At 48.9% G+C, this 19,888-nt stretch overlaps 1 protein-coding gene across 2 annotated transcripts; it reads right to left on the bottom strand.

The window, feature by feature from the left end:
* Nucleotides 1–236: 236 nt before the first annotated feature.
* Nucleotides 237–16,296, bottom strand: PINK1 (PTEN induced kinase 1). 2 transcript variants are annotated; one of them, XM_079938659.1, is made up of 8 exons: nt 15,838–16,296; nt 10,099–10,383; nt 8,588–8,688; nt 5,201–5,380; nt 4,148–4,311; nt 3,070–3,197; nt 2,498–2,734; nt 237–1,675 (listed from the first exon to the last, which is right to left on the bottom strand). In XM_079938659.1, exons 1-8 carry the CDS (start codon nt 16,231–16,233, stop codon nt 1,418–1,420), a joined length of 1,749 nt encoding a protein of 582 aa, XP_079794785.1. In that variant the 5' UTR covers nt 16,234–16,296; the 3' UTR covers nt 237–1,417. The 2 variants fall into 2 exon arrangements, with proteins under 2 accessions (XP_079794785.1, XP_079794784.1); XM_079938658.1 differs by having other exon boundaries at nt 239–1,675; nt 5,201–5,383.
* Nucleotides 16,297–19,888: the final 3,592 nt, after the last annotated feature.

Below are 19,888 nucleotides of genomic sequence, written 5' to 3'. Positions count from 1 at the left end.
GAAATCACTGAAATTGGAAATCTAGGAAGTCAACAGTGCTTGACTTTATAACAGAATTATAGAACTGCTTGGTTGAAAAGAACCTTAAATTATGTTCACCTTGCTTTAGGCAATAGTTGTGTTCCTAAAAAGCATGTGTAAAGTTGTATGTAAAATCCCTTCCCCGTCATTGATCGTTTCTTGTCTTTGTGGCATAAGAATCACTCTTAGAGCCAAGTATTCAGTTCCAGGCACATACACGTTCTGCAGTTGTAAATATGCATTTAATTCTTCACAATTCCTGTAAGAAACACTAGTCAGAAGGGGAGAATTAGCGAGTTTAAAACACTGTACTGTTAATTCCCATTTCATCAGTCATGTTAGCTCCGCTAGACTCAATTCAGTAGCTGGACGAGCTCCGTGGCAATGCTTCCTCCAGAGCACCCTCAGAGCTGTTCCAGGACGCGTGACTGAAGTGCAGAGGCTCCCACATCTCAGGCCTCACTTCAGCGTTTTTCACTCTGATACCTGCATACCCTGACCTGTGCGAACGTTTGCCTTAGCGCAGGTAACACGCAGACTCTAACGTGGAACGCAGGTCTGACCCGCCTCAGCTCGGCCTCACCTGCTCGGTCACTACCTTTTCAGAGGTCTGTGAAGACAGGACACGAGCTTAAGGTGGGACTTTTTGGTCAGCAGCTTACACCCGAGTAGCCCCTCGCCTGGTACAGCGGGCTCATTCCTTTGGATTTGTACGCAAGAGCTAGTCACATATTTAGCGCTGATACACAAAGGGGCCTGGGGATTAGCCAGCGTTTCTTTTTAGCGTTAGTTAGGCCCTCTGAATTCGTCTAGACGAGGGGTTGGCAAACTTGGCCTGTGGGTCAGTCTGGCCTGCTGCCTGTTTTTTGTAGGCCTGCAAGCTAAGAACAGTTTTTACGTTTAAGTGGTTGGAAACAATTGAGACTATTTAGTGACACGTGAAATCCAAATCTCAGTGTCCCTAAATGAAGCTTTATTGGGAAGCCGCCACACTGACTTGCTTACGTATTTAAGGCTGCCTTATGCGCTGCAATGGCAGAGTTGAGTAGCTGCAACAGCCTGAGTACTGGCCCTCTACAGACAAAGTTTGCCGACCTCTATCCAGACCAGTTTCTTCATTTTAGAGGTAAGAGAACTTCAGTCCACACAGGTTATATGATGCATCAAAATCACACTGCTTGAGCGCGTCAGCAGCTAGACTGTGAACTCGAGCTGTTCCTTCCGCTTGCCAAACCCGAGGCCTTCTCTCTGGCTGACTGGCCCACCCTGCACCATCTTTTCTCCTGACCGACTCCCACACCCCTCACCTAGGAGCCCCTCCCTCAGCATTCACAGACCATCATGACACAGATACTGGAAGTTCTTTTAGTAATTCATTCACCAGCTCCATCAGCTATCACAGCGCCGCTCTCCACGAGCAGAGGAGGAGGGCTGCCTGACTCAGCGCTTCATACTCCAGGTTGGCCAGGAATAACATCTTCATTCTTGTTTCCACACAGTTCTTCTCTGCAAGCCTGTTGGCCAGCAGAGTGGCGGCTGACTGTTGGAGGAGCCAGCCAATCATCTTGTCTGGTTTCAGGTCCTTCAGGGCTAGAGTACGTTCACCCCAGAGGCTTAAATGAAGCAGGTTAGCAGCGACTCGGGCAGATGGCCTCTGTAACAGGAAGGGAAGCTGATGCTTAGAACCTGTGACAAAGTCTTCACCCACAGCCTGCTTTGTTAATGCATCCTCGTTGCAGGGCCGTCCCTTCTCTGACCCCGAGCAAATTCTTCTCCACCCTTCTCTCTCCTACAATGCCCTGCACTCACCTGACAGACACACACTCCTGGCTTTTCCATGGGTACAAATTGGTGGGGGGCGGGGGGCAGTGTGCATTGCTGGAAGAGCCTCCCCACCCTGGAAGGCCCAGGAGCCATGTCTGGGGTGAGGGGAGTTGTCACGACTTAATGACGGGCAGCAGCGAGCACCTACCGTGACCGTGACAGCCTGCCGCACACGGTGAGGGGTAAGTGGTAGGACAGGAGTTTGAGCCCTGGTCTGTCCAGGCTGTTGCCACTAAACATGCCACCTCAACCGGACCTGCCACTCCAATCCAGGTTTCAAATATGTTAGCCTTTGTAGTAATTTCACAATGTCCAGATCTCTTAGGAGACGTCATCACATCTGTCTGATTAGATCTCAGCTGCTTCTTTAAGCTACATCTTCATTAAACATTTCTTAAAACTGCATCTCTTTCCCTCTGAGTAACTTTAAGCAACTAAAACCAAGAGGAGTTGAACTGCTGGAATCCTGACTAATTTGGTGGCCAGCTCCCGTACTCCTATCTATACGCAAGTCTCCTATACTTGGCCTTTACCTTTGTAAGACAGAGGAGCCGCCTGTCACTCTAGTGCTTGCCCAACCCTGACCTTTACTCTGGAACACGAACTGAGGTTTCCATCCACACAATCCCTGTAAACCTGGGGATGGCCTCACCTTGCTGGCGTCTCGCTGGAGCAGCGACCTCACCAGCTGTCTCGCCTCCGGAGGCACCGACTCGGGCAGTGCTGGCAGCTGAGCTTCTTGGTAACTGCGGCTTTCAAGGCGGGCCCTGCCCTGGCCGTAAAAGGGATTGGGGAGCCCGAAGATTTCGTAGGCGAGCGCTCCCACCGCCCAGGCATCAGCCTTGCTGTAGTCGATCACTGCCCGGGGGCCAGGGCAGGCTGTGGACACCTGCTCAGAAAGCAACCGGTGAGCACTCATGCTGCTGGTACTCCTAAACTATTCATGCTCCTGCACAGCACCCAACTCACAGAGTAATCTGAACTCTGTCCCAGGGAAACTAGAACCTGAGGGAACTGTAGCTCAGATGCAGGAGAATCTGCTCAGCTCTGCTTTGGGCTGACAAAACGCACATCTCCTGGAACATCAGATCCAGATTTAAGCAAAGAGGCAGGGAAGGGACTTCTGATACATTGTGGGTCAGAGAAGATGAAAGTGTTGAGTAAACAGGAAACCTGGTGGGAGAGGCTCTGCTGATGGCACCCGACACGCTCAGCAGGACTCACCTCAGGGGCCATCAGGCAGCCATTTCCACCACGGTCCACATACCAACTGGTGAAAGGCAACTGCAGGCCGACACGCTCATCAGCCAGGCAGCAGCCGAAGTCTGTGATCACCAACCAGGGGCAGCCGTCTGCAGACGGACAGGCAGAGGTGAGTGGCCGAGTCTCCCCCACCAACCCCCCCCACCGCCCGAGGTCCTATGTTTCCACTAAAGCCACCCTTTGGATGTGGGTACGAGGGGCTCACAGGGACTCCGTGTTGACCCAGGAGCACAGGCCAGCAAGGCCTGGACAGCTGCCCACTCGCCGGAGAGCTGAGCGGGGCCAGCCACACAAGTACAGATGTGCCTCTAGGAAATCAAGACCCCCACGCAAAGAACGGGATAAAATTTGTCCCAATCTAAATAATCTAGTAATTGGAGCTCTCCCAAGATCGAAGGAGCAGCTCTTGTTTTACTGATCAGGTGGTGCTGGCTCAAATGACCGCCAAGAGCCTTTGAACTTGAAACCTCAAATCCAAACCTAAAAAATAGGTGCGTTATGAATTATTTGTAAAAGGATTCATACAGACTTCCTTTAAAAAGCCAGTTCCCCTAGAACTGCATATTTAATTATCTCAAATCTTCTAGTTCAAAATTGACCAGCGGTATGGCTCTTTTACAGGATCCCCAGGCAAGTGACCATCCAGCTTCACTTGAGTGCTTCCAGTGACGGGGAGCTCACTGCCAGGGGCAGCTGGGCTGACATTCAAGTAGTGCTCACTGTTTGAAAATTCTTTCTTATATTAAGCTAAAGTCTACCTCTCTTTCACTTTATTCAAGAAAATGTCCACCACTGAGGTTTCTGTTCTGTTAGCGGACAACCGAAAGGAACCTGGGAACCGTTAACCACCACTCCACGGGTCCTACACAGAGAACAAAAACCTCCATCTTGAAGGAGGGAGTGCTCATCTCTTGTGTACAGAGCTAAGACATAACAACTTAGAACATAAAAATCAAAAAAGACCCAAAGGCTCCTAAACGTCCCCAGACCTAAAGTCCAGTGTGCCCTGGACTGCCTGGAGGTGCAGCGGGACAACTACCTGCGTCTGGCTCCACAAGGACGTTGTCGGATTTCAGGTCTCTGTGTGCGACGCCCTGCTGCACCAGGTGAGCCACCCCTTCCAGGAGCTGCAGAGTCATCACGGTGGCCAGGCGGGGGCTCGGGCTGTTCCCATGAAGATACTGGCGCAGGGTACAGGAGTAGCTGGCAGAGAGGGCAACAGGGCCTCGGCTACTGTGCACCAAGGATCCCGAGCACCTTATTTCCTATTAGCGTGATGGCCTTTCCTCTTCTTTTTTTTTTTTTTAATTTTATTTATTTATCTTTTATTTATTTATTTTTGGCTGTGTTGGATCTTTGTTGCTGCACACGGGCTTTCTCTAGAGAAAGAGAAATGAAGGCAAGCGGGGGCTACTCTTCATTGCAGTGCATGGGTCTCATTGTGGTGGCCTCTCGCTGCAGAGCACAGGCTCTAGGTGTGCGGGCTTCAGTAGTTGTGGCTCGCAGGCTCTAAAGCGTAAGCTCAGTAGTTGTGGCTCACGGGCTCTAGAGCTCAGGCTCGGTAGCTGTGGCACACGGGCTTAGTTGCTCCGTGGCACGTGGGATCTTCCCGGACCAGGGCTCGAACCCATGTCCCCTGCATTGGCAGGCAGATTCTTAACCTCTGGGCCACCAGGGGAGCCCCTCCTCTTCTTCCTGAACATTTTGATTTCCTTTTTCCCCAAGTATCCTTTCTGTTCCCACCCACCATCTTGAAATTAGGAAGTAAGAGCTGGGGCCTCACTATTAAAAGTAACAGTACAGATGCTTGTTTCCTTAAAAACCCATACGGCAATGCCAGGGGTGCAGGGACGGAGGAAGGAGAACAGTTTATGTTAAGAAACCAGGTGAGGTAAGCATAGAGGGGGCAACAGCCAAAGGTACTAACAGCACTAGGGGAGAAGTATGTTCTGACTCAACACGTGTTTCTGTTTTCATGAAAAGTTGTCCTAAAGGGACAACTGGCCTCCCAGAGGGCGGGGATCCCTCTTCCCTGCAACCCCAGGCTCCAGGCATGCTGCTCACTACAGGGCCTGCCACACCCGACACTTACTTCTTCATCACAAGGAAGAGTGTCCGCCCGTGGCCCAGGCCTTCGGGGTGAAGGCGCGGGGGCAGCACGTCAGGGTAGTCGAGCAGGGCCCCTGGCAGCAGTGGCACAGACGACGTGAAGGCGCGGAAGACGCGGATGACGTTGGGGTGTGCGGCCAGTTGCTTGGGACCCCCCTTGGATCTTCTTTTTCAGCCAAGTGGGACAAACATGAGGCCAGTAGCAGATATGACACTTGGAAATATAACAGTCTAAGGCCTCATTCAATACCGACATGCATTTATGCGCCCAGCTAGCTCCTCGTATCAACTCTGCCCCAGGTGCAGAGCCTGGTTTTGGAAGGAAAACCCACAATGACTCATTGCATTCAGTGACTCCACCAGTCCGTCCACTGTCCATCCATCCCAGGTGGCAGAACACAGTGGAGGGAGGAGACCCTGGAATCAGACTGCCTCGGATTGAATCCCACCCCTGCCACTCCAAGTCCTTGGCCAAGTTGCTTAACTTCTCTGGGCTCAGTCTCAAATGCAAAAGGGGGATAAGGTGGTAACATACCTCAAGAAGTTGTTAATGCTTGTAAAGGACCTAGAATCTCCTCGATTCCAAGTTCTAGCATAACACTTGGCATGGAGTATGAGCCCAATAAACCTTTGAGTGAATGGATACACATGCAGTTCATAGTAGAGATGTCACCTGCTGCCATGCCCACACCTACCGCTCAGACACAATGGCCACATTTGGGATTGCATGAGCAGGGCTGCAAAACCACCTGCCCCTGGCTCAGAGCTGCTGGGACTAAGGGTGAGCACCTACCCCAAGGGCAACAAGCCTGCAGTCATGTCTGAGGCCCAGTGGCTGGCAGGAAAAGGGGAGAGTCTCTCTTTGTGGAGTGAGTGAGTGAAGAAACGTGGCAGTACCCGGGCAGTCAGCAATGGAGCTGAGCGTGAAAGGATGCGGTTACAGAGCAGGACCCTACGGGGCCTTTCCCCGTATCCTCTGCTTTAGCTCCTCTCCAAAGTACCTGGATAACAGTATCTGATGCACATTCCTGAGCTGTTTTACAGATGTGACAACCCCCCACCAAATGGAAGGTGCTAACTACTTGATGACCACGGGCTCATGGCCCCCAGACCTACTGGCACCTAAGCATTGATAATGTTAACCCCTGTGACACCACCCTGTCACCTCACCATCAACCAGTCAGAGAACTGTGCACGAGCCGATCACATACCCTGTGACCCCCTTCCCTTCCCCTCCCCTGGCCTTTAAAAACGCTTTGCTGAAACCCTTGGGGGAGTTCGGGGGTTTTTTGGGCATGAGCCACCCTTCTTGCATGGCCCTGCAATAAATCTCTCTCTGCTCCAAACTCCGATGTTTCAGTATTGTTTGCCCTCACTGTGCTTTGGGCACATGAACTTGAGGCCTGAGGGAAGCCAGAGGTGTAGCCATGGGTAGGAAATAAGGGCGCTGGGTGGCAGAGGAGGAGGATGGAGCAGAAGCCCAGAGACATCAAGACAACACAGAGAGTTCGACACATGCTCTGTCTTCAGAGCTGCCTCAGTTCCGAGCTTTGAAGCCGGTCCACCATGTGGCCTCGTACAGCTCCTCTGGACTCTACCCAAATGGGCCCCTGTCCTAGGCGATCAAAGGAATCAAAGCATTGTTCCTAGCCTGGGGCCATTAGGGCCAGTGGGAGAGTCAGGATCACAGCACAAGGCTGTCAGTGCCACAGTGGGAAAGCGCTGCCTGGCTGTCACGAGAGCCCAGAGGAGGCGTGTGGCTGTGCTGGGGAGACGCGTGTGTGTTTGTGTGTGTATATAGAACTGGAGCAGGACCGGAGTGTGTGTGTGTGTGTGTGCGTGCGTGTGTGTGGGGTGTGTGTGTGTGTCTAACTGCACACACAAGAGGCCTGTGTGCATCTGGTAAGGGCATATGAATTCACCACGGTGGAGCATAGGGTGTGAACGGGAGAAGATCAGAAATCAGGTGGGAGAAGCAGCCCCAGGAGCAGATCACAAGGGCTGAGTCTGAGGTCCCTAGAGGAGCAAGCCTAGGAAGAAATCCACCCAGTGCTCTCAGGGTCTTGGAGTCTTTCTCCTGAGAGTTGATGTCATCAGTACTTTAGGTAACAGACCTTCTACCATATTCATCTAATCATTCCGCAGACATTCACTGAGCTGTTGGCTGTACACAGTAAACAAACATAAAAGCCCTGCCCTCAGAGAGCTTTCAGTGCAGCCACAGAGACGATGAATAAATAAGACAAAGACATCTACGATTTAAGGACAGATGGAGATAAATGCTGTGAAAAAACTAAAGTGGGTAGAATACTGGAGAGTGACAGGTCTGCACGGCAGCGCCATGTCAGCTGGCTGACGCTTCCACCACAAAAGGAAGCACCAGAGGATAAAGTTAGACCCTAGGAACCAGCTGACACCCACCCTTCCCTACAAAGGAATCCGGAGAAGAGGAGGCCAGGGCTAAGCCCACCAAGCAGCTACTTCCCTAGGCCTGCACCGACCGTCAGTCACACTAGAGCCTTCCAAGCCCTCGAAGGGGTCTTCCACGTATGTTTCCTTAAGTCCCCATTTCCACCTTCTTGCTTCTGATCTACAGACGAACCCTCTAGTAAGTCACCAAAAATGCAGCGGGCCACCTCTTCCTGGGGGTCTGCAAATACTAAAGGGAGCACAGCGTCTCCTCTGGCACAAGTATTATCTTTTACAACCTGTGGGTTTGCAAAGCCAAGGTGAGCTTCGGCTGCCATCCAGACTCTTCCCTCTGTGGAGGGAGCCTCTTTTCCTACTTCTCTGCCTAGCTAATGGCTATCCATCTTCCAAGAGGCAGAACAAACTGTCCCTTCAAGAGGCCTTTCTGAATGGCCCCGAACCCCTGCAACACACGCACCTCTGGGCTCCCTCAGCACCTGAGCGTATGCTATTCTAGCACTTACCACGCTAGACTCTGCTCCCGACTTCTCAGGCTCCTCTGTCACATGGAGAACAGGCCATTAAAAAAAAACTCTTGGCACTATCGGGTCACGGCAGCTGTTCGTGAAGTAAGCGTTGCCTCCGCTGGGGACAGAGTTCGATTTGTTTCCACCTGGGCATTACTTAGGCATCAGAAACCAGATCCATTTCCCATGGTTCTGAACTGGGCAGCTTTGGACGGCCTTCTCTCCCTACTCCAGCGTGAGTCGGCCACCTGCATCTTCCACCAGAGTCGGACCGTCTACAGTCTTTCCCAATTATCCACCAACTGAAAATCCATCACTGGCTACATCATTCAGTGAGAATTTATTATCTACTGTGTGTCGTGTCAGACACTGTGCTGAGCGGTGAGGGCACAGGTGGGGATTCTGCTCTGTGTGGTGGGCAGATGGGTGCTTACCTGTGAGCAACTGCTCCATACTCCCCGGCCAAGGCCACTCGACTGGCTGGGACGAGCTCCTGGCTCATTGTGCTAAAGATGGCTTCGCTGGATGAGCCCGCCTGGAACACATCCGTAATGGATCCAGGGTTACACAGGCCCAAGCAAGTCCAGGCCCTCCTTATAACCTGGACCAGGACAGCTACTGCCTAGAATTGGTTTTGACCTTCAAGCTAAGATAACCTCTCTGAAGTGGGAGGCCAAGTTGAGTGTCTCCTGGGAGAGAGAGGGCAGAGATGCCATCCATGCCAACCCAGAGGACGCTCCCCACGCCTCACACTCTTTGACAGCTCAGGTGCCCACGGCAGGAGGAGGTGTCAAGATGATCAAGGCAGGGGCCCTCCTTCCTGCCATAGGTGCCTCCGGTCACCACCAGGCTCAAACCTGACCACCGAGCACTAACGCTCACCCTCGCAGGCTCCCTTCAGCAGACAGGCCCAGCCCGACAAGCCCCCGCTGGATAAACTCGTGCCGAATCACAGAACAACCCTCTTCATCACCCAGTAAAAAACACAAAACAAGGAAAAGCACCTTATTTCCCTCATTTCATTATGAACAGCTCTCAGGACTTGTGAAACCTGTCAAGAATCCTTTAAGAATCAAGTCTTTTAGCTTTTGTGAATGCATTTGCTGTCGTGCCCCAACCAGTGGGAGTTTTGATACTAAGACTGGATGTTTCCTAGGTCGAGGACTTGGCTACTTGTTAGCTATCAGCCCAGCGTGGACGTATAGTCTAATAACCTCCATTCCCCAGATCGAAACCTGAACCTGCATCCTTCAGTGTCCAGCATGAGCTGTGTGGCTGTGTCCCACCTTAGCCTCGGACAGATGCTCTGGGCAGGAGGAAACGCATCAGGTCTTGATGAATTTCCTGACCTCTCCTCCCACCCCCCCCCCCCATGTAATGGCAAGATAAATTACTCTAAATGGACAGAAGTCTTTGTTTTCAGGTGGGAAAAATACTCAATTTCCCAAAGTGTCGAGTTCTGCAAGAGTTGAGAGCAGAGAGGCGACAAGCCAGCCTTGGGTCTGCAGGGGCGGTGGGAGGCGTGCGGCCCCTCGTGCCCAGCGTGGCAGGCCAGGGAGAGAGAGGCCTTTGCAGACTGCAGCCCTGAAATCAACTGATCGGCCTGGACACTTTAGGAACTTGGTACTCAGTGTGGCTCACGGCCCAGCAGCATGGGCATCGCCTGGGGGCTCGTTAGTGGCGGGGGTCAGGTGGGAGTCTCAGGCTCCACCCCGCAGCAGCTGCCCACGATCTATCTGCCTTCTAACCTGACCCCAGGTGATGCGTGGACATATTACAGTCTGAGACATGCTGCTTCAGACTCTTGTGCAAGAGCGTGAGGCACCTGTACTGTGGAGAATCTGTGTTGTTTCCTATCTACTGCCTGGGAAAAGCGCCGTGAGGTTCCCCCAAGATGGGCATTTTGAGAAACGCCGACTTTAAAGATGGAAGGCCCCACTCTTACCGAGATGTTCCACATCATCTTGATGGCCAAGGGAAAGGCAGGGGCCAGTGGGGCTTGCTCCTCTTCTCCTCGTGGAATGATCTCTGGGCCTCTCCCTGGAAGAAGCCCGATACTCCCTGCCACCTGCTGGTTCTGGGGCAACACAGGCATGGTGGCCTCATAGACAGCGGCACTGCAGCCCTTGCCAATGGACTTCCCGATCAGATACTCCTCCAGCCGGAAACCCTGCCAGCGTCTAGCGTCCAATGGGTCAGGGAGCAGCTTGTTTTTCTGGGTGAAAACTGCCTGTGAAGAAAAAAAGCAAGCACCGTGAGCCAGGGAGCCCAGAAAGGCTTCAGTGAAGGGATGCGGAGGTACAGTGAGGCGAGCTCTTCACTGACAAGACCAAGAGTCAATAAAAACACAACCAAGTTGGGTTTCACTGCTCGTCCTGGGCTCAGGCCATCCTGCTTTCTCTCTCATTACTCAGAGTAATTTTTCTCGAAGTGTCACTTCACTGCAGTCACCGAGACAGCCCAACACAGAACATGAATTAGTTAAGAGGTCAGAACTCTCAAATTCTGCAACGGGCACATCACTCCTTTGCTGCCTGTCAAGCTCCCAGCACAAGCTTGGGGGTTTCTGATTATGGAGACGGCTCCTTCTGCAAAGACCTCGGCAGGCAGGTATTGGACGGTTACCAAGAACTGTGTATGGGCAGAAGCATGTGGTCAGCAGCCACCCCTCCCACTTGGGAATGAGCTCAGGCTGCTTTTGCAGGCCAGGGGGTAAAATAAGGGGGCTCCCTGGAGCCGAGTCATCAGGGCCTGTTGTTGGGCTGCAGCCCACAGGCCTGCAAGCCTTGTATCTGCCCAGCCTTGAGACGACTGAAGAAAGAGCCTGGAGACACTGACAAAGGCATCAATGGTTTATTGGACGGGGTATCTTACACGTCTGCAGCATAAGGTCCTGGAGCAACATCCCAACGTGTGTGGCAGACAGTAGGCAGGACATGGCAGCAATCTTCACTAATCTTCACTAGTCGCGGGAGAAGGAGGCTACCATTTATAGGGAAATTGGTATCAGGTTGGCTCATCAGTTACCAGGGAAACCGGCGGCTGGGGCACGTCCCTCACAGCCCCTCACGTTAATGACCATCAAGAGGACAGATGTTTCCCTTTAATAAACTAGCAGGTGGAGCTGTTTTGGCCTAAGGCTTAGAATAATCACTAGCTGGGGCAGGGGGCGAGCACCTTCCCGTGAGTAGGATGTAAGTGAAGCAGGGACTGGTCCAGCAGGGGATGTACAGAGAGCAAGAGGACGGCCATCTTGAGTGGCCTGACCATACATCTGTCTTCCTGTCTCTACCTCTTAGGAATCTGGTGGGCCATTCTGTTTGCAGAAAGGAAACAAGAATACAAGAGTTCGAAGGGACATAGATGGAAATGCAGGTGCTGTGGGGATGCACTGGGATCGAGGCTATTTCCCCCAAATCGGGGTTCTTGCCTACTCCAGGCAGGTGACATCATTTCTGCAGTCACCCAAACTCTGCCTTCCCCCTCAAATCCCATCTGACCTGCTGACCCCTCCCTCTTCATGGTTAGTCACTCAGCTCCAGACTCTCCCACTCACGTCCTCCCTTCACCTGCTTCTGAGCCGGATGAAACCACACTGCTTTCACGTGTCACTCATCAGGTTCAAGAACCTGATAGGTTATTCGGTACCTTGTCCTGGTACTTCCTACATGGGAAAATTGTTCTGCAGGCTGGTCTGCACTGTCCGTGCTGGTCTCTCACATGCCTCTCCCTGAACCTTTGCTCAAACTATTCCCCTCCCCCGCCCCCTATTTCTATTGTCTTCACTCTACCTGCTTGCTCATCCTTACTCATCCATCAAGTCCCAACTCAAGCTCCTGCTTCCCCTATAACCAGTCCTGACAGCCAGCCCACAGCAACCTTTCCTCCTGGAGGATTCCTAAAGCACTGAGAACCTATGAGCTAACACACCTCGTATGATAACTTCTAATGTTTTTTAAAAACGAAAGTCTGTCTTGCCTTGCCAACTAGTTTCCAAACTCTGTGGAGTGGAAGCAATATCTTGTAGAGTAATCCTTTAGCAACCATGGTTTTGAGAATGAGATACATGTTTTAAAACTTTTAATTTTGAAATAATTATACACTCACAGGAAGCAGCAAAAAAAAAAAAAAGTACAAAATGTCCTGTGTACCCTTCACCCAGTTTCCCACAAGTGACATCTTATAAAAAGCACTAGTACAAAGCCCAGGAAAGTGACAACATACACTACTGTTAACTAGACTACAGACCTTACTCAGTTTTCACTTTTTCTTTTTTGGCCGCGCGCAAGTGGATTCTTAGTTCCCCGACTAGGGATGGAACACGCGCCCTCTGCAGTGGATGCGCGGAGTCTTAACCACTGGACCACCAGGGAAGTCCCTCACCATCTTTTCTGACCTGCATTCTTTCATGTGTGCACGCGTGCGCACGTGTAACTCTATGCAATTTCATCCCCCGTACAGACACATGCCATCACCACCACAATCAAGACAGCGTGTTCCGTCGCCACAGACTCCTCTGTGCCACCTCTTTGTATTTGGGCCACCCCCACCCGTCCCAGTCCCCTGGCAACCAGTGATCTGTTCTCCACCTCCACAGTTTTGGCATTTCAAGACTGTTATATAAATAGAATCGCACAGGATGTAACCTTTTGGAACTGACTTTTTTTCACTAAGCATAATGCCCTTGAGGTTCATTTAGGTTGTTACCTATCGATGGCTGACTCCTTGTTATTGCTTAGTATTCCACTGTATGGCTGTACCAGGGTTTGTTTCACAATTCACCTGCCGAAGGATGTTTGGGTTTTTAATATTTTGCTATTATGAATGATGCTGCCGTGAACATCTGTGTTTAAAAATTATTCTTAAGAATTGTGGTAAAATACACATAATTGGCCATTTTAACCATTTTAAGTGTGCAGTTCAGTGGCGCTAAGTACAGTCACACTGTTGTGTAGCCATCACCACCATCCATCTCCAGAACTTTCTTCATCTTGCAAAACTGAAATTCTATACCAATAAACAGTGACTCCCCAGCCCCTCTCCCCAGCCCTTGTTCGCTTTCCATCTCTATGAATTTGACTAAATACCTAGTATAAGTGGAGCCATACAGTACTTGTCTTTTTGTGCCTGGCTTCTATCACTTAGCATAATGTCCTCAAGCTCCTCCACGTTGTTGCATGTGTCAGAATTTCCTCTCTTTTTAAGGCTGAATAATATTCCATTGTATGTATATAGCACATTTTGCTTATTTTTCACCCACTGATGGACACTTGGGTTGCTTCCATCTTTTGACTACTCTGAATAATGCTATGAACGTAGGTGTATGAGTATCTGTTCAAGTCCCTGCTTTCAGTTCTTTTGAATATATACTCAGAAGTGGAATTGCCGGGATATGGTAACTCTACTTTTAATTTTTTGGGGGAACTGCCATACTGTTTTCCATAGCAGCTACTCATGTACAGGTTTTTGTGTGAACATAAGTTTTCACTTCTCTGGGTAAATGCCCAAGGCTGCAATGGCTGGGTCCTACAACGAATACATGTTTAGCTTTGTAAGAAACAGCCGACTATTTTCCAGAGTGGCTGCACCATTTTATATTCTCACCATTGGTCCAGTTTCTCTGCATCCTCACAGGCATTTGCTACTATCACTAAATTTAAAATTTTAGCTGTTCTAATAAGTATGCAGAGATATCACATTGTATTTTTAACCTGCATTTCCCTAGTGGCTAGTGATGTTGAACATCTTTTCATATGCTTATTTGGCATCTGTATCTCCTCTTGGTGAAATATATATTCATGTCTTTTGCCTATTTTATATAGGCTTTTTTTTTTTCCCCCAAATGCTTTCCAAATGCATCTAAAGGCACTGGTCAGTGTTCTACCCCAGTATGACACCATACAGAATTTTAGCACTAGAGTTGCCAGATCTGGTGATTTTCTTTCAAAAGAAGCCAAATGCCCGAATTTTTAAAATTAATTGGCAACTAATCAAAAATTTTAAGTCACAGAAAGGTGAAGTGTGAGGAAAGGACATGGAGGATGGTAAGCTTAGGGGGTCAAGCTCCTCGGTTTAAAAACAGCCTCCCTAATTTTAAGTAGGATTTGTCAAGTTGGCCGACCTTGGCTTCTGCCAGTTGAACTGCAGCAAAAGACAAGTACAGAGGCTGGGGACTAGGTCAGGTGTCACCTGTAGCCCCAAAGGGGACAGCGCAAATGTGAGACACTCTGGTGATGAGTAACACGAACTGGGCTGAAAACCAGGAAACATGGGAGACACTGCTTGGTTTTCAACCAGCTGTGTCCTTGGGCAAGTCACCCCACCTTCCATGACCTCAGCGCTAAGCTGTGAAATGCAGGGGCTGTACTAACTCAGTGTTTCCAAACCCCAGGAAGAACGACCTCCCTGGAAGAGGAGGGGATCCTGCCAGCAGATGGCCTTCAGACTTGAACTCAACAATGGTTCTTCCTTGGGTGTCCAGCCTGCCCACCTACCCTGCAGATTTTGGACTTGCCAGCCTCCAGAACGGCAGAGCCAATTCCTTCAAATAAATCTCCCTTTTTATAAACACATCTTATTGGCTCTGTTTCTCTGAAGAAATACAGATTTTGGTTGAGCAGAAACAGAATTCTCTGAGCTATTTAAAACATTTAAAAAGCCCAAGAACCTCTGTGTCTCTAGTCACCTCTGATAACTCTATGCAGGTTAACTAAAACCCATTAGGTCTGCTGTTTTCTCCTGCTGTTCTTGCTTTTTACTGTGGCTTCAATTATGTCACTAATTGGCTAAACTGGATGCAGCCTGGCTGGCACAGTGGTTTAAGGGCACAGGCTCTGGAAAGTCAGACTTGGGGCACTGCCCTTTATTAGCTGTGTGACTTCAGCAAGTTACTTCACCTTTCACCTCTCTGAGTATGTTTCCCCATGCATAAATTGTGGATGACAGGCACCTCAGGAATAGAAGTGTTATTATGATTTAGTTGTCCTTAAATTTTAGAAAACTTATGGAAAGTCATTGGCCTCGGTGCAAGAGGAGCTATAATTAACATATCTTTTAAAACATGCTGAGGAAGGGAAGACAGTAAAACAAAAGTGAGGTCCTGGCCGAGTACGAGGAGATCAGTAACAAAGAAAATGAGCCTTAACCAATGACTGCCCAGAAATTCCAGCTCCAAGATAAACCTTGAGGGGCTTCCCTGGTGGCGCAGTGGTTGAGAATCTGCCTGCCGATGCAGAGGACACGGGTTCGAGCCCTGGTCTGGGAAGATCCCACATGCCGCGGAGCAACTGGGCCCGTGAGCCACAACTACTGAGCCTGCGCGTCTGGAGCTTGTGCTCCACAACAAGAGAGGCCGCGATAGTGAGAGGCCCGCGCACCGCGATGAAGAGTGGCCCCCCGCTCGCCACAACTAGAGAAAGCCCGCGAAAAGAAACGAAGACCCACCACAGCCAAGAAGAAATAAATAAAATTTTTTAAAAAAGCAGAGTGTGTTAAATATTACAATTAAATCTTAAAAAAAAAGATAAATCTTGACCCAGGGCCCCAAATCAGTACATGCCTCCCAGCCCCGCCCCTCACCACACCCACACGCTTAGCCCACGCGCTTAGCCCCGCCCCCCAACCTGACTCCCGCCCGCCTCTGCTCCGGCCCAAGCTTCGGCCCCCGCCCGCAGCCAGAGCTCACCTGGATCTCCTCACAGGCCGAGGCCGCCCGACGGCCCTCCGCTTGCTTCTCCTCTATGAGACCCAGACCCAGCCCGAAGGCCAGAAAGACGGCCCGGCCGCAAGGGCCCGCGCCGCCCCGGGGCCGCCCCACGAACTGCCTCTGGAGCCGCGCCGCCAGCCCGGCCACCGACTGGCGGAAGAAGCGGTAGCGGCCGGGAAGCCCGAGCCCGAGCCTGCGCGGCTCCGCGCCGGGTCCCGCGGCCTGGCCCGGGCGCTCCCCGCGACCCCAGCCCGCCGCGGGGCCCGGCCGCTCCGGTCGCCCCCAGCCGTAGGTCGGGCCAGGCTTGGCCGTGAAGCGCAGTAGCAGCGCTCGGCCCAGCTGCAGGCCCCGGCCCAGCGCCTGTCGCACCGCCATGGCTCCGCAGCCAGGTCTTCCCGGCGCCGCAGGCGTCGGTGACGCCGGACAAAACAACAAACTTCGGGGGCGGCGCCTCTGCGCAGGCGCGGTCGCTAATGGGCGGGGCCACCACTCTGGCGGTTTCCTGGCTGGGCGCGCGAGGGCGCTGGTTAGTTTCTTGCGCTTTTGTACCCAGGGTTTAGGAGTCGCGTGTCAGGGTGGTCCTCAGTGTGAACATCGCTGGTTCTGGGCAAAATCGAATAATTAAGAAGGGAAACATATTTATTATCATCCACCGTGCCAGACTCTTTACATTTGTTAATTTTCCCACCAATGAGATAGGAATGTCATTTTTATAGATACGAAAACAGGCATGGAGAGGGCAGTGAGGGACCCAGGTCGTATGTGTCAGAGCTGAGGTTAAAGTTCACGTTGCCCTGATTGTTGGGTCCTTGTCTCCCAATGCCCTTAGGCTCCTTTCAACAAGCCCACGGTCTCTGCTGGCTTCTTAGGAGTCCAAGAGAAATCGCACCCAAAGGCCACATTTTTCAGATCAGTGAACTGAGTCCCCGAGACGTGGAGCGACTTGCCCAATGTCGCACAGCTTGTTAGTGGCAGAGCCCTGTTACCCAAAGCTGCTGTTAGAAATGGCCGATAAAGGGATTAGTACTGATTTCTTTTTTCTTGCCTTTTTTTAAATGGGAATTTTCAAACACACAATATTGGAATAGTATAGTGAACCCCATGTACCCATTACCCAGCTTCAACAATTCTCAACAACTGGCCGTTATTTTATTCATCTATGCATACCTTCCTATGCCCCATTCCCCCAACTTTAAAACAAATCCCAGACATCGTATTGTAATGACTTTATATTGTAAATACCTAAATATCTATTGCTAAGTGATAACTCTTTTAAAGAAAGCATAAACAATATTATTATCACCTCTGAAAATATTAACATTAGCTCCATAATATCATTTACTATCCAGTCAATATTCAGATTTCCCTGCTGTTTTGTCTTATTTTACAGTTATTCAAACTGGGATCCAGACAAGGCCTACATGATTTATTTGGTCAGTGGGTTATTGTTTAACAAGGGACTATGCCTTCCCCAGGCTAAGGAGGTATATTTTGTGGTGCTGCCATTTTAAAAACGTTGCTGTAATCATGGCTACCTCTATTCTCTTTACCCCTAAGGATAGTTGTAGGTAAGAGGCCCTGGAAGAGATGTAGAATGTTTTTGTAGGTGTAGCCCTGTATCTCTGTGTGTGACAGGTGAGCTTCAGGGCAAGGAGACATTTGTCTGGCCTGAGACCCACCTCAGCATTGCTTGGGTAGAAAGGCACAGCCTAATCCATTTATTTTTGGGCTCATTTGCAACATTCAGCACAGCTCTGGTTCTGTGCTGTATAGTAAGTAGGGATAGGAGTAAATACGAATAATAAGGCAACTGCAAAAAGATCCATCTTTGAATTGGTGAATTTAAACATATTGAAATATATATATATATATATATATATATATATATATATATATATATATATATATATAAAGTGGGGAGCTGGTAATTTTACTTTTTATTTTATGTATGCATTTACCTATAGAAATGCATACATAGTTTCCCCAAGAATGTTTATAGCAACACTATTCCATATAGTGTAAAACTAGAAACAACTCAAATGGCCATCTACAGTAGACTGGATAAATTGTGGTATATTCACCCAATGGAATACTAAACAGCCATAAAAGTGTCTACAGCTGTAGGCAACAACATGGATATATGTTATAAATATACTGATCAGTTAAAGAAGGCAAACATAAAAAGCAATAAATATTACGTGATTCCATTTATATAAAGCTCAAAGGCCGACAAAATTAATCTACAGTGTTAGAGGCCAGGATAGTGGTTGCCCTTGGAAGGGTAGTTGCTGGAAGGAGACTTGAAGAGGCTTTTGGAATGCTGGTGATGTTTTCTTTCCTAATCCGGGTATGCTCATGTCATGAAAATTCACCTAGATGTACACTTTGATTTGTGCAATTTTCTGTGTGTAATATTTCTGTAAGCATTTTACATAAAGCTTTTTAACATAAAGCGTTTTTGAAAAATTCAGTCTATCTTGTCCCTCTCCCCTTCCCTCTTCCCACCTGTAACCACTAGTTTGTTCTCTAAATCTGCAACTCTGTTTCTTTCTTGTTATATTCACTAGTTTGTTTTATTTTTTTAGATTCCACATATAAGTGATATCATACAGTATTTGTCTTTCTCTGTGTGACTTATTTCACTAAGCATCATATACCCTCCAAGTCCATCCATGTTGCTGAAAATGGCAACATTTCATTTTTTTTTTTCGGTAGAGTAGTATTCCATTGTATATACATACCACATATTCTTTATCCATTCTTCTGTTGACAGACACTTAGGGGTAGGGGATTAAGAGGCACAAGCTATTATGTATAAAATAAATAAGCAAAAAGGGTATATTGTACAACACAGGGAATATAGACAATATTCTGTAATAACTATAAACTGAATATAACCTTTAAAAATTGTGACTCACTATGTAGTACAACTTATATAATATTGTACATCAACTATACTGCAATAAAAAATTTAAAAAATAGACACAAAAAAAGAAAAGGTGGAAGCAAATTTAAAAAATAAAATAAAATAAAGCATTTTGAGGGAATTCCCTGGCAGTCCAGCGGTTAGCACTCTGAGATTTCACTGCCGAGGGTCCGTATTCAATCCCTGGTCGGGGAACTAAGATCCCGCAAGCCGCATGGCACGGCATGGCCAAAAAAAAAAATTCAGTCTAACTCATTCATGTTCTCAAATTTTTTTGAAAAATGAACTTAGTTTGAATAGTGTGATAAAGTTCACAGAATTTACTTAATTGTCATTGCACTCAGTGGTTTCAAACAACAAATACATTTTAATAATGAGCTTTGTTGTATCATAGGCCTTGAGTTGAACTTTGCTCTGCTGTAGCACACATCTCAGTCAGCGTTTTCCCGAACGAACAAAGGATGGGACTTTCCACTGTTTATGGCCAGCCAACATTAGGGAGCATCTTCACTTTGATTCTTCTGATGATGGTGTGATAGAAAAGGCAGGACACCAAGAGAGAGCAAGCAAAAGGCTTCACACTCCTTCCTTCCTGCTTAAATATGAAATTAAGGGACATGTAAATAGCAGGTGTTGCTGGAGGGATCTTCAATTATCTGAAGAGTTCTGGTCCCAAGCTTGCTTGGCCATGGTGTGGACCCCTGGCTGGAGACAGGTGGCCAACTGTTTCAGCAGTTTGTGTGTTCGGATCTCTCCTATGGGGAGAAATGGCAGGCTCCTTGTCATATGCAATCATATTTATTTGGGAGAGACATAAATAAATAAGTAGATGAATTTCCTTCCAATTTATTTATAGAGGCACATGGAAATCAGATATTATCTTTAATTTTTGATCAATCTCAGAGAATTTTAAATTACAATTTTAAAATGTTCCGTTGAAATTGTCCTTTGGAGAAAGGTAAGGAAGAGAAGGTTGGAGAAACTTCACACTCCAGTGACTGCAGGCTCAACCATGGAAACTTAGTCAGTTGGGGCAAAGATCTCCTTTAAAGTTTAAATCTACCCATCTGTTGTGTGTCATTATCATTACAGCTCTTTAATGTT

This window comes from Stenella coeruleoalba (genome assembly GCF_951394435.1).
Source record: "Stenella coeruleoalba genome assembly, chromosome: 1".
Taxonomy (NCBI): Eukaryota; Metazoa; Chordata; class Mammalia; order Artiodactyla; family Delphinidae; genus Stenella; species Stenella coeruleoalba.
The sequence above is the reverse complement of the archived record's forward strand: the minus strand, read 5'-3'. Positions and strand labels throughout refer to the sequence as shown.

Coding starts and splice junctions, on each gene's coding strand:
- PINK1 (XM_079938658.1), bottom strand. CDS start 16,233: ATGGCGGTGCGACAGGCGCTGGGCCGGGGCCTGCAGCTGGGCCGAGCG. Junction 5,384..8,587: donor TATGGAGCAGTTGCTCACAG/GTAAGCACCCAT, acceptor TGGCTGAAAAAG/AAGATCCAAGGGGGGTCCCA. Junction 3,198..4,147: donor CCTTGTGGAGCCAGACGCAG/GTAGTTGTCCCG, acceptor GTCCGTCTGCAG/ACGGCTGCCCCTGGTTGGTG.